Source organism: Myiozetetes cayanensis, unplaced genomic scaffold, assembly GCF_022539395.1.
Source record: "Myiozetetes cayanensis isolate MyiCay16 unplaced genomic scaffold, myiCay2020 scf1, whole genome shotgun sequence".
Taxonomy (NCBI): domain Eukaryota; kingdom Metazoa; phylum Chordata; class Aves; order Passeriformes; family Tyrannidae; genus Myiozetetes; species Myiozetetes cayanensis.
The window spans coordinates 56,639,212-56,653,009 of record NW_026086604.1 but is presented as its reverse complement, the minus strand read 5'-3'; the positions used below and the strand labels follow the sequence as shown (position 1 = coordinate 56,653,009).

The window sequence follows — 13,798 nt, the reverse complement described above, 5'->3', positions numbered from 1 at the left end:
AGGTTCAATCTGCAGAGGTAATGCTTGGCAATCAGTTGAGGCTAAACCCTCTGGGTCATTTTTTCTCCTAGTCTTCTGCGATGAACTTAAAGTGTTATTTCCTTAGACTGAGCTAGGAATCATCTGTAAAAAAATGAGACACATCCCGAGCCCTAGTAGTATTGCCCTGAAATTGCATGAGTAAGTATACTTAGAATTCAACATTATTCAGGAAAAGCACCATAGGATCACACATCTCTCTTCCTAGTCAAGTTCAGAGACCATTAGTCAATTACAGGAAGCCTCTGGGATATTATCTTGGGGAGACACATACAAGGTGCTGCCCTTGACTGATAGTCAGTCCTGGCGGTCAAGTCAGCTGCACTGTCACAGCAAGGCTGCATTACTCATATAAAGTGGACTCCTGAGTTCATTCAGTCTTGTTTCACACGTTTTTTTCAGAAACCAGCAGATGAAGGTACATACAGCCCTTGAAATACTCATCATAGGATCCTTTCTTCCTTGCATTTCCACAAGCAGTGTGCTACATAAAGGGTTCTGCAATCTCTACTTTTACAGAGAACTATACCTCACTATTCAAGAGTATAGGACTGGCTTAGACTCCCAGAAATCACTGTAAAAGAACCTGACTTTGTAAACATGAAAATAAATAACTGGTGGCTTGCTGAATAGAGCAATTAAAAACTCTCTTTGCTTTTCTACGAGCATTTACATGTAAAATCAAGTCTTTAATAAGTTCTCTGACAGTGAAGCATGTGCATGTGTTAAAATTTCTTAAATATTGCATAGATAGAAGTTGAACGCCTATTTCTAGTCAAAGATAGGGAAATGAAAAGACATATCTACAGCTGTGTGTTTAGTGAGTAGAAGTGGAGAGTTTCCCTACTTAACACTATGAAATATATTTTATGTACTGACTACTTGCTGTATGCATCCATTAAAAGGTTTTGTAATCACAAACAGCAAAAACTCCTTTAAATCTCAAATACCAACACTTTGTAGTGTATAGTTTGTTCAAAAAAATTCCTCCATTTCTCATTTTTAGAAGAAAGCAAAATACCACAAAAATTAATCAGCACCAGGATTTTGTAGTACACATTTCCTTCATCTTGACTTTTAACCATGCAGTAATTGGTCATGTTCTTCCCTGTATATACACTGGACTTCGGACATTAAAAAAAAGTGTAATTAAGTATATTGTAGTCCAGATATATTTCACACTAACTCAATCTTCCATTTATTATAAGAGGTATTAACACATTGACCTAAATCTTTTGACTTCTAAGAGTGCGATATCTATTAATTTTTATCAGTGAGAGCAGCAGGTTTGACATTGACAGGGTAAGAAAGTACCCAAATGAACTTTATATGAGAAGCTAAAGAAATAGATTAATAAAATGCGAGAGGTGTACTCACATTTTTGTGCATTTGTAAGAAAGAAAATACTCTAATTTTTCTGTATTACAACATTACTTTTAGAAACCTTGTGCAATCTGTCTTTGAAGACAAGTTGAACGGTTTTATAACTGTGTTTTTTTATTTAAAATGTGATCTTTTAAAATTGATTTGTAACAATAATTACCAGCTGCACATCTTGTTGCTAGTAATTAGTTTGAACTTTATGCCTTTTCCTTGTCTCTTATGGAAATCATTCAAGTAACAGTATTTTAAACCATTCCACTTTCTGTGCAAATGACACAGAGTGAGGGATTACATGCATACATGCCATAGGCACATAAACATATCTCAGCTCAGCAATAACATACGATGTTGGGGTGTACTTGTGAACAATGGCATCTACATACTTTTTGAAGACTTAATCCAGTTAATGCACAGTCCCTTTTTACTTTACAATTTTCTTTAATTCGTAAGATTTCTGAACATGTTAGATGCCCTAACCCCTTACAATTGACGCTCTGTTTTCTCATTTAAATTCCATGTTTGCCAGCTGCTTAGAAAAGCCAGACTTGTTGCATAGTAACAGTAAAATTAAAAATAAAGAAATGTAGTATGGTTTCCATGGGTCAGATTTGGAATAGATTCCAAAACCAATATCCAAAATATTTAGTCTCCCATGAAGACCTAGTGGACCATTTTGAAACCAGTCCTAAATATTTCAGTTTTCTCCAGGTTGGATATGTATGCACTCATGACTAAAAACAATTCCACAAGAATAAGTCTACATTGTGATAAAAATTTGTCTAACTTCTGCTTATACCTTAGATAATAAGTCTAGTCTTTTGACTGGTTATTTCACTATTATCCAGCTCTGGTGTTCAGTTATTACAAAATCAGAGGATCACAAATTGTCTGGTGTCAGAAGGCACCTCCATAGGTCATTTTGTTCAACCCCTTTTTCAAGCAGGGTCACCTAGATCCACTTGCTTAGGACTGTGTCTAGACAACTACTGAATATCTCCAAGGATAGAGACTCCATAACCTCTCCGGACTACCTGTGCTAGTGCTCAGTCACTCTCACAGTGGAAAAGTGTTTCCTGATGTTCAGTTGGAACCTCCTGTGATTCGGTGCTCATTGCCACTTGTTCTGTCACTGGATACCACTAAAAAGAGCCTGGTTCCCTTCACTTTACAGCCTCCCTTCATGTTTATGTACAGATTTGTAGGACCACCTCTGACTCTACTCTTCTCCAGGCTGACCAGTGCCACCTCTATCAGCCTTTCCTCATATGAGAGATGGTTTGAACCTTTAAACAGATTTATGGCCCTTTGCTAGACCCCAGCAGCTCCACACTGCTTTTGTTCTGGGGAGCCTGGAAGCCGTCACAGTGCTCCAGATGTTGCTTTACCAGTATCAAGTAGAGGGGAAGGATCAGCTCTCTTGACCTGGTTGGCAGCACTCCTCCTAATACAACCCAGGGTACTGGTGGCCTTATTTTCTCTAAGGATATATTATAATATCATATTCAATGTAGTGTCCACCAGGACCCCTGAGTCCTTTTAAGCAATGCTGCTTTACAGCTGGGTGGTCTCAGTATCTTCTGGTACGCGGGGTTGCTCCTCCCCAGGTGCAAGACGGCACTTTGCCTTATTGAACTGCATGAGGTTCCTGTCAGTCTGTTTCTCCAGCTTCTTGAGGTCGCTCTGGATGGCAGCATGACCCTCTGGTGTATCAACCACCCCTCTCAGTTTTGTGTCATCAGCAAACTCTGTCCCATTATCCAGGTTGTTAATGAGGATATTAAAGTGGATTTCTCCCAGTATTGACCCCCCTGATGCCTTACTGGTCTCCAACTTGACTTCCTTCTAAGTTGATCTATACCATCACAGGCATGGTCCACCTCACTGTCTGCTCATTCATTTTTTTTACTATTTAAGAAAATTACAGATTACTATCATTTTCTCCGTAGGTCACTGCAAAGTTTCACATTCTGCTTGTTTTCCAGCAACTCTAAAAAACCTGGTACAGTTTTTTACATTTCATAAAAAGTTTCAAGTGCTTTACAGTAAAGCTTATAATAAATAAACATTTCAGTAATCTGTTATTGTGGAGTGGGTTGTAATATATCACTGGAGGAAATAACCTTTATTTGGTTGAGTTTACTTTGTTTTAAAAGAGACTTTCAGTGCTTCAGGAAAGAGGCACAGAACTCCTTCTGGATGTAAGGTCTTCCATTTGCATAAACTTTACATATTTTCACAATTTTTATGAACATTCTAGTTTTTCTCTTTACATACTTCATTTTACTATTAAGAAGATCCTCATAAAAATATCTGCATGTATTTCATTGCCCTTAAAGCCTATTGCATCTTACTTTTCTCTCTCCTTATCGGTGCTCCATCTTCTTTTTCATTCTTTTTCTGAGTTTTCCTGCTAGGGAATTTTTCCTTATGGGAACATGATTTTCATCTCTCTGTTGGAAGATCTAGCCACTCAGTGTTTAGATATCATTAAAAGTGTTCTGACTCAGCCAGACTGAGAACAACAATTTGATTGAATTATGTACAGAAGAGCTGCTAAAGACTAATCTATTTAATGGTAGACAATTTAAAAATCAAATATTTACTGGGTAAATATGCTTAAACGTGGTTGAATTTTAAGCATCTCTGATAATACATTATTTACAGATTTTATTATAATAGTATTGGTATTCTGGCAATGGTTAATGAAGTATATCACCTCAGGTGTCGTAGATTTTATTTCACCATCAGTCTTGAAATGTTGAGAACTTGCAAAAAGATTATTTTTCAAGACCGAGTAAGATGTACCATATTCCTAGAATGTTAAGAGACTGTGCGCTTCTGTGTGGGCTGTTAGCAATGTTACTGTATTGTTGAACAAGAACATACTTTAAGAATTGTTTTGTGCTGCAAAGTGCGTGGTCTAGATTATACTTCAGCCTGGATTCTTGCTACTGGCACTACTTTATATGAAAATACCTTCATATGGGGAAGATCCTGGCAGGACCTTTCTCGCCTTCTTCCTCCTTTGTACTTTGCTAATGTGGTAGAGTGTTTTCAGTAGATCAGAGTGATCCTAACAAACTCAGTAAAAGGAAGAAATGCAATGGTTACGTGGGATACAGCTGGGATGTTACTTTGAACCAGAAGTAAGTTTCCTCTAAGTATTACCTTTCAGCATTAGATATCAACATCCAAGTACATTAACTGAAATATTTCATTTCATTTGGTGCTGTTGATTATCATTTGTATCTACTGATCTATAAAACTGCTTAACAATTAATGATAATTGCCTACTCAGTTATATTTGCAGTTCCAGAAGGTCATAAGGATTTATTTGTGATTTATATTGTGCAATTGTAAATGATAAATGAGAAGAACAACAGCAGCCTGGTTATAGAGGAATAATTTAAAAAGTGATTTTACAACTCCAGTTTTTGAAGTCAACACATTTTGACCATTTAGGTTAAAATGGCTGATCTTGCTTACAAAACACTAGGCTTTTTCATTATATTATTTGGTTATGAATCTTACTATCCTGGATGGACTAAGAGTAGAGGGAAGCAGGAGTTTTCGTAGTGGATTGGTTGTGGGTTTGGTTTCTTTCATTTGATACATCTCCTACTTCCAAACTTTCTCTTCATTGTTTTATTAATAGTTCTTTCTACATTGTCCCAATTCTGAAACAAGATCAGCTCTATGTGTAAATGAGAAAAACAGTGCAAAACATTTGTTTTAGGTAGAAAAACCATGCAAGGGATAACAATTTTCTAGACAAGAGCAGTTTATTCTAAGAAATCCTGTCTTAAAATACTGTAGTCTCTCACATTTCTGATTTCGGACAGTATCTTCAAACTGGGCCAAATTTTGTGAAATGATGATTTTTCTATGGATTGTTGTTTATTGAATCACAGGTCTAAGGCCAAACTTATTTATTCTATTTATTACACCTGGCTATAAAAGCACGATGCAAACCCTCTCAGACAGCAAATATAATCATGTTTATCTGATGGAATATAGGACACATATTAGATTTATTACCTTGTTAACACATTGTATTCCACTGTAAATCCTTATGATATTTTTTTCCCAGTAAGGCCAAATGGATGCTTCTCACAAAGAAATGTCTCCTCTTGGTCAGTGGGAATGGTAGAGTATTCAAAAACATGTAATGAAGTTTAGATTTCTCTAAGATTTAGTTAAGTTCAGTGTTATACTGTAAAATGCAAAATAGGCAAAAAGATTCTGAATGGGTCTGTAAATATATCCTCTTTCATTAGTCTGATGTATTAAAATATCATATGATCAGCTGTGTGATGTTCTCGTTTGCTAATATACGCAGAAATATTTTTTAACTCATTTTTCTGAAAGAGAGAGACAGAGAAAAGCAAGATTTCATAACAGAAAAAAATAAGTTGCTATGATAGTATTAGTAATTTCTGCATTAATAATTAGTGTGTTGCCATAGTTTTGAAGCATTTCTCATTTCCAAGAAGTATATGTATAATTATATCACTGCAGTACATTATCAAATTTTAGCACATTGACATTAAAGCCTAGATATTGAACAAAACTAATTTTATCTTTCTCTATTTTTAAGATCCAGATTTTAAGGACCTTGGTGTTTTAAAGCCATTGCCAGGTTGGTATGTTGGTTTTGGGTTTTCTTCTAACTTGGAAGCCTTTATGCTCTTCTGTAGAAAATATTTTTGTTTGCTGTTCAGGTTTCATTTTTTCTGGTGTTTTGTTATTCAGTTTGTGAGTTTGAGATGGGAGGACCTGAAGGAATTGTGGAATCTGTACAAATTGTCAAAGAAGGAAAAGCTTCTGAAACTGAAGCAGTAGACTGTAAATGGTACATCCGAGCGCCACCCCGATCCAAGGTCAGTCCTTCATCCCCTTGCTGATTTGCCATTTAATTTAAGAAATTGACTTTTCTAATATATTGTGCATTTCTTAGTACAGTCAGATCTTGTTCAATAACTTTACAGCCTTAACTGTAAACTATTTTTTTCCTTCTGCTGTGGAAGGGTAATTTGTCATCTCAGCCAAAATAACCACCTTTCTCTATAAATGATGGTGTGGGTAGTGCTAATGTGCCTTTTGTGCCATAAGTAATTTTCTTAAATTCATCTTTAATTTTGCTCATATTTTTAAAGAATCAACATGTTTTCTTAAGAGGGAAGTAATCTTATAATTTTAATTTTCAATATATTTCAAATACCTAATATAGAGACTACTAAGGGAACACTGCTGGCTCCCTAAGGTCATCATTGTTTCTCATCTGGGAACTGTGAAAATGGACCCAAGGTAAATTCACGTTCCTCTGTATAAAACCTTTAGTTCCTTTGGTTTAGAGCCACAGATGAAAAGAGATAGCGTTCTCATTTCCTTCCCGCCACAGACAGCAAACCATGCCTTTTTAAGATGAGAGGGCTGCAATGAATTTAACAATACCTTTCCTGGATTCTTCTTGATTTCCCCTCTTATCCGTAGCTTATCAGTTATTACATGCATTAATTGTTGCTGAAAAACTCCTGCTTCTCCTCTCTTTGCAATTGGAACAGCTTTGTGCCTCCCACCTGCTTTTATTCACTATGTTAAAGAGATTTCACAGTGTACTTTTTCTAGCTGTCTTTTTTGGACAGGAAAGGTTTTACAAGGTAGAACTTATATATGTACTGATCTCTGCTGTCTTTAAACAGATAAGGGGTTTTGTGTGTAATCTCAGAGAGGAGACTGTACTGGAATGTAACTGTTTCATCATCAGTATAACACATGGATGAATTCCGAAGGGTTCTCTCCAGTAAGGGTTTCCAGAAGAGAAAAAGTCATTAGTATCAGCATTTTTCTTATGGGAAAGCTGAGGAGAAAAGTTGGCTCATAAAGACTACAGATAAATTATTTCCAGAATATACTTTAATCTCATATCTGGGTTTTTACTTTTTGATAAATTTAATATTGATAGGGGTTTTCAATTAAGTAGATGAACTTCCTGCTTTGTTATACCAAGCAGTGATATGAGATGACTGGGCTGATGAATGATTATTAGGTATATTATATATAATTTACATTGATTCAGGACACCTCCCAGTTTCAAAACAAGCTTAGTGATGAACAGATTGAGAGTAGCCCTGCTGAGAAGGTCTTTGGGGTAAATGAGAGGCTGGACATAACCTGGCAATGTGCGCTTGCAGCCCAGAAAAACAGCCGTATCCTGGGCTGCATCAAAAGCAGCGTACCCAGCAGGTCGAGGGAGGTGAATCTACCCCTCCACTCTGCTCTTGTGAGACCCCAGCTGGAGTGCTGTGCCCAGCTCTGGGCCCCCAGAATAGGAAAGACATGGGCCTGTTGGAGGCCACAAAAATAATAAGAGGAATGGAGCACCTCTGCAGTGAGGAATGGCTGAGAGAGTTGAGGCTGTTCAGTCAAAAGAAGAGAAGGCTCTCTGTAGACCTTATAGCAGCCCTCTGGTACTTCATAGGGGCCTAGAGGAAAAGTGGGGACAAACATTTTAGCATGGCTTGTAGTAAGAGGACAAGGGATAATGGTTTTAAACTAAAAGAGGGTAGATTTAGAATAAGTATTAGGAAGAAATTTTTTATAATGAAGGTCTTGAAACACTGGAACATATTGCCCAGAGAGGTGGTCAATGACCCATTCCTGGAAACATTCAGGGTCAGGTTGGACAGGACTCTGAGCAACTGGATTTAGTGGAAGACATCTTTGTTCATGGCAGGGGAGTGGGACTAGGTCCCTTCCAACCCAAACTATTCTATGATGTACTTAGATATTTGTAGAATAAAAACAAGTAAACACAAAATTAGAATTGCACTTATTAGAATCAGCACAAATAAGCCAACAAAATTATCTTATAGCATTAATTCAAATTCATAATTGGTTGATCTGGTAATGTCATTGTCATGTTCTTACTTGGTCTAACTCCAAAGTTCTGTATGATTAAAATACCTCCTAAAAATCCCATATTTACTTACCTGTAGTATTTATCCATACTTCAGTTCCAATGTAAAACTACAAATTGGGTAGCTACATAACCATAAACAGAGTGTGTAACAGAAGGACACCACACTAACTGTTAATAGAGGGTTAAAGATTAACATTCATTAATTATTCCATACCTACATTTAGTTGTGTTGCATTTCAGGAAGAGTATCCTAGCTAAAGGGCATCTGGAAGGGAGAGCAACAAGAGAGTTTTAGAAAAATAGAAATAATACTAAAAGTTATTTAATGTAATCTACAAGATTTTGTGAAGGAGCATGATATAATAAAAGGCTTTTACAATGAGGAAGGAATGCTCTAATGTCCATGTCTGTAGAATAACTCATGGTCCCACACTCTGAGAAAAAGTTTCAGGTTAGATACTAAGGAAGAAAATTTCAAACAAAATTTCAAACAAGAGTGAGGGGATTATGATTGGTTGGGATTATGAGTAATTGGTTGAAAAAGTCTGTTTAGTTAACATTGCTACTGCAGGTTAGATAACAACATACGAAAAATGGGAGAAACGGTGCTAATCAATCCTACCTTTAGACAGAGAGTTGGAATGGTTCATCTCTTGATGGATCTTACTGTTCCCATCTTACAGAGCTATCTGGGTAGAGATTGAGCAATATAAAAGCATATAAATCAGTGTTTCCTAACATGTGGACTTGAAAGATCTCACAGCAAGCTAGGAAAAAAAGTTTTCAAGCCTAGATTCATCTTTGAGGGGTAAGTCCATTTGAACTTTCTTAGTCAGTTTTCAAAAAAAAAAACCAAAACAAACTATATATACACACAGAAGTATATATGTTTCACCATACTGGGACAGGTTGAAGAATTTTCAGATATTAAGGAAGGAATAATTGAATAAATTCTAAAGAAACTTCTGTGAAGTAAAATTTATGATAACATTTTTTATGTGTCTTATTGAATTGAGCTTGATTCTATTGTCCATGCTTTGCCATCAGCTTCCTTTGTGCTTATCTAACCTTGAACTAATTACATATTCAGAACAATTATTTAGTGACATCATTTTAATTTATGTCAGCTTGAACCTATGAAAACAGGGAGAACTCAGTAAGCATCTTTAAATCCACATGTTCCTGTACTCTGGGCTGCACAGTTTGTTACTGGGAATTATGCCTAAAAGAGCAGAGTTTGTGCTGGATCTTTCCATCTTTAGCTTCTTAATTAAACTGTGCCAGAATGTGGGTTGCTTGCAATTGCATTTGGCTTAAACTCATCCAATCTAAACTGTCTGCAGAAGCAAGATTCAAGTCCTTCCTTTGGTTTCCAATTCAAGATTGAAGCCAAGCCTGAGCTCAACGTATGAGCACTGAGATCAGCCAGGGAGTATGAACTTGAGATCTCTGAACCTGAGCTCCAAACTGACAGTCTGGGTCTAGTGTTACTATCCTCAGTGAGCTGGAATGAGACAGAGGACACCAAATTTCTTGCACATACTTAGAACAGAGTGATCACTGATTACCTTGTATAACAAAAACCCCACCCAAACAAAACAAACAAACACCCATCCCCACCCTCTCCATCTCCCCCACTCAGCGTAAAAAAACCCAAACACACAAACAAAACCAAAACCAAAACCCCCACCCTAAAAATGCATGCAGAACAGAAACTTTCTGTGAGTGCAGAAGGCAGCATAAGGCAGTTTGAACACCACTTCAACTTACATGCAGACCTGGAGTCTTATACTTGAAAGTGACTGGTTGAAAAGTATGTGTTTCTCATAATCGTTCAGTCAATCGCTGCTGTGAATTTAGAGTTCAGTAATATTGGAGTTTCTGCACTTCATGTAGAAGGTGACTTCAATCAGTAATCAGAGCAAGAATGCATAATTAAGAAGTGAGATGCTGACTGAATGTGCCAGTGCACCCAGAAGAGTAAAGTTCTGGAGGAACATGTCCATCTGAAAATTCTTCTCTGGAGAACAAAGCCCAAAGAAAGAAGTGTATAAGCTTATTGCATAAGGATTTGAAAAACTTCAGAGATATCATTGCCTACAAGCACTGGATAAGCAAAGTTTCTGTACTTAGGAATAGAAAATAAGAAAATAAAAAGAACTGTAGTATTTTATTACTTTCTGTTAAGGGTGGAATTTTGGAGACTAATATCAACAAGTGTTTTTCTACATTGGATGTGTCAGCAGAGTTTGACAAGGTCTCCCAGGCAGATAGAATGCATGTTTGTACTCAAGTACTGCACCCTTGGGTGAACAACTTTCCCAAGCATTGTGTCATGCTTGCTCTTTCAGAGGTTCTGTAGAAAAAAAAGACAGCAGAATGTGACAATAAGATTAATAAACTGTTTACCAATACGATATGCTGGGAAATACCAATATGCTAGGAAAAAACAGTGAGTAGTGCTATTATAAGCACTATTACCAGAAGCTCTGGGCAGCTCAGGAAACAGCATCAAAAAGTACAGATAGGCAAGAATGAATTTGAATGTAGTCCAGTGGAAGTAATCTGTTCTGGAGGAATACGCAGGAAGTACATTTATTCTGAGAAAATAGCAGGGATACCCTCTGTATTTATATCATGAGAAAAAAAATCAAGTTAGAAGCTTTTTAGACAAAGTGATGCCTAATTTTCTTGCCCCACCTGAGCAAGCTGTGGGGCAAAGAAGATATCTTTATAGGTTTTAGAATGAAAAGATTGAGAAAACCACAAAAGATTGAGGAACCAAAAGTGTCAATTAATGAGCATCTAGTTTTGACATATTATTGCAGTACCCTTAACACTAAGCTGCCTGGGAGTGGTGACGTTTGCTTCAAGCAAAGCCGTTGAGGAGCAGAAGCAGAAGCAGGATGAGGCTGGGCATGGGCCAAGAGCCCCAGTGTGACCAAGACACTTGCATATTTACAAAGAATAGGTACTGCTACCTGGCAGAGGCTCTAAATCGCTTGTCACTGTTGTCATGCTAGACCTCGTATCCTCGCACCTAACCAAATAAAGAGATGGTTCCTGGTGCCAGACTTCATATGGAGTGTAGTCCAGAGAGAGATTAGCTTGTTGTGCATGCATTTCCAGTTAGGAGGAAACATGCAGTGAATCAAACTGACTAAACCAAAACATCTTCTGCTCTCCCATGTGAAGTGGAAACTAGTGCTCTTAAATGAGCCCTGCAAGAAAAGCAGTCTAAGCTGTCAGCACTGGCAGGCTACCATATCCCTAATTTTTGTAGGCTTCTTAATCAGGTGTAGAAGAGAAGCTTTAAGTAGTGCACTAAAATTTAATAGGAGCCATTTGAGTTTTAATTCTTAAAATATTACAGAAAAATGAAATTTAGAGACTGAGCAACCTAATAGCCAGAGTCTCTTTTGCAGGCTTCAGATGAACTCTATCTCTGAAAAAGCTCTGAAGCTTGCTAACATACAGATAATGCAAATAATATTATGAAAGAAAAAAAGCCCAACACATTTATATGACATCCCTGGAACAAAGTTGAACAAATTATATTTAAACAAGTAGAAAATATTGTTTATCTACATTAAACTATTAAAATCACTTATTTGAAACAATTTTCTTAGATGAAGGTGCAAGACAATTACATGTATGTAGAAACTCTGCTAGCAGGCATGTTAATGCACATGTCAAAGTAACACTGACAAAACCACCAGTTTTAAGTTCCCGTGAATTTATTCCATTCAGATGTAGAAATATAACCAACCTCAGCATCCTCAAACCAAATAGTTAGTAGGAAATGTGATAAAAAAAAAGCTACTGATGAAAGTATAAAACATCTGCCAAAAGGAACTGCAGAATCAGGATTTGATCTACAGTTTTCAGTGTTAAAGAGCAGAACAACACCAAGGAGCTGTAAAGGTTGTCATTTGCAAGCATTTTGGCACTGGACTAGAGAAGAATGAGGGTGACTTGACAGTTAGAATAAATGTCAGCTGTTGGGTAGTCACCAGAAGTTTGAAGAAACAAATAGGACAAAGCGAAGAAACCCAAAGAGCTTCACTTGTCCAAGAAAATGGCGTTTTGATGTCTGAGCCTTGCCTGTGAATCACAGGGCCTTAGAAGTACTGTATAATGTTGTCACCTTTGACAGACAGTATTCTTCCAGCCCCAGAAGAGAGGAAAATATGAGGTATGGAGTTCTCTGTTTGCACAATATGTTCCCAGACTGGTAACAGAAGGCCCAAAAATCTAAAAAACACCCAACCAACCAACCAAAAATCCAAACAGAACATGTACTGTTAACACTTTTATATTGAAGTAATGTTGATTGAAATAAAGTTTAAGATCCAAGCAAGAAGACAGGACACATCAGAAGACAAATTCAAGCATCATCAGTAATAATATGCTTTTTAGGCTGGTATACCTTGGCACCTTGTTGCCTTAAAGGAGATTAATTAGTGTTTGCACAGTATGCTTTAAAAAACAGGGCTTCTGAGGCCTAAAGACTGTATGTATCATCTTGAAAGCCCTTTGCTAATTGCATAGAGCTGAAAAAGATGCAGGATCAAGCAGGTGCTGTAAATGATCACTGAGCAATGGGGAAGGACATAGGATGATTTAACCCAGTCCTGTGGTTACAAGTGAATTGACTGAACCAAGAAGCTGAATATGCGAAATCTGGACATTATGCTTGGATGGAGCTGAGGTTTTTCTCTTATGTCTAAATTACTTTTGGCATCTGAACGATGGCTTTTTGTTTGTTTGGTTTGGTTTCGTTTAAGGGAACTGAGTGTCTGTGCACATATATTAAGTCTGATGCGCTGGGATATGGTTTGAAGCTTTTCCTGACTGGTCTGATCAATCATGTTGTCAGCCCTAACATTCAGTGATTGATTAAAAAGCAGAACTCATCAAAAGTGATTCACTATGAAGAGATTATAATCTGACCATTTTACTGAGGTTTATAGATTATAATGGGTTATATTTTTTTTGCTAATATGTGCAGTCAGAGATTTCTGTTGTGTTCAGATTTAAATTAAAAGAATAGTAAAACTTATCCAGCATTTCTCTTTTTGATTATTTTTCATGATTACAATACAAACCTTAAATGTGACAAGACAATTATTTAAAATATAATGTGACCGATAGTAAATTATATATGCCACAGTTTCAGTGAGGCTTAATCAGTTTTGTTGCTAATGACATTGGCATTTGCAGTGACATCTCAAAACTCAGTAAATCTAATACTTGAGCAGCCCACTCTTCTAGGTAATGTGGAATGGATGATTTGAGAAGAGTGTCTTATTAAAACTTTGCAGCAAAAATATGAAAGAAGATATAGCAGTTATGCTCCTTTCAAACAAGATGTTCTCTTCAACAAGAATGCTCCGATTATGGTAATATAATGTGTCAGTATCTATGGAAATGTTCATTTCAAAAGCTCCTATT

General features: G+C 36.8%; 1 protein-coding gene across 7 annotated transcripts in view; it reads left to right on the top strand.

The window, feature by feature from the left end:
- Positions 1–13,798, top strand: part of NETO1 (neuropilin and tolloid like 1) — a 62,748-nt gene that overhangs the window by 27,843 nt on the left and 21,107 nt on the right. For 6 of the 7 annotated variants that reach the window (XR_007629940.1, XR_007629939.1, XM_050324096.1 and 3 more), the window contains exons 5-6: positions 6,020–6,061; positions 6,175–6,302. Coding sequence is in view for 5 of the 7 variants with exons in the window: in XM_050324096.1 (XP_050180053.1) it covers positions 6,020–6,061; positions 6,175–6,302 (170 nt within the window). In the remaining 2 variants the exon portion in view is untranslated. Of the gene's footprint in view, positions 1–6,019; positions 6,062–6,143; positions 6,303–13,798 lie in introns of those variants that run through there. The other variant, XM_050324172.1, reaches the window with a different exon arrangement.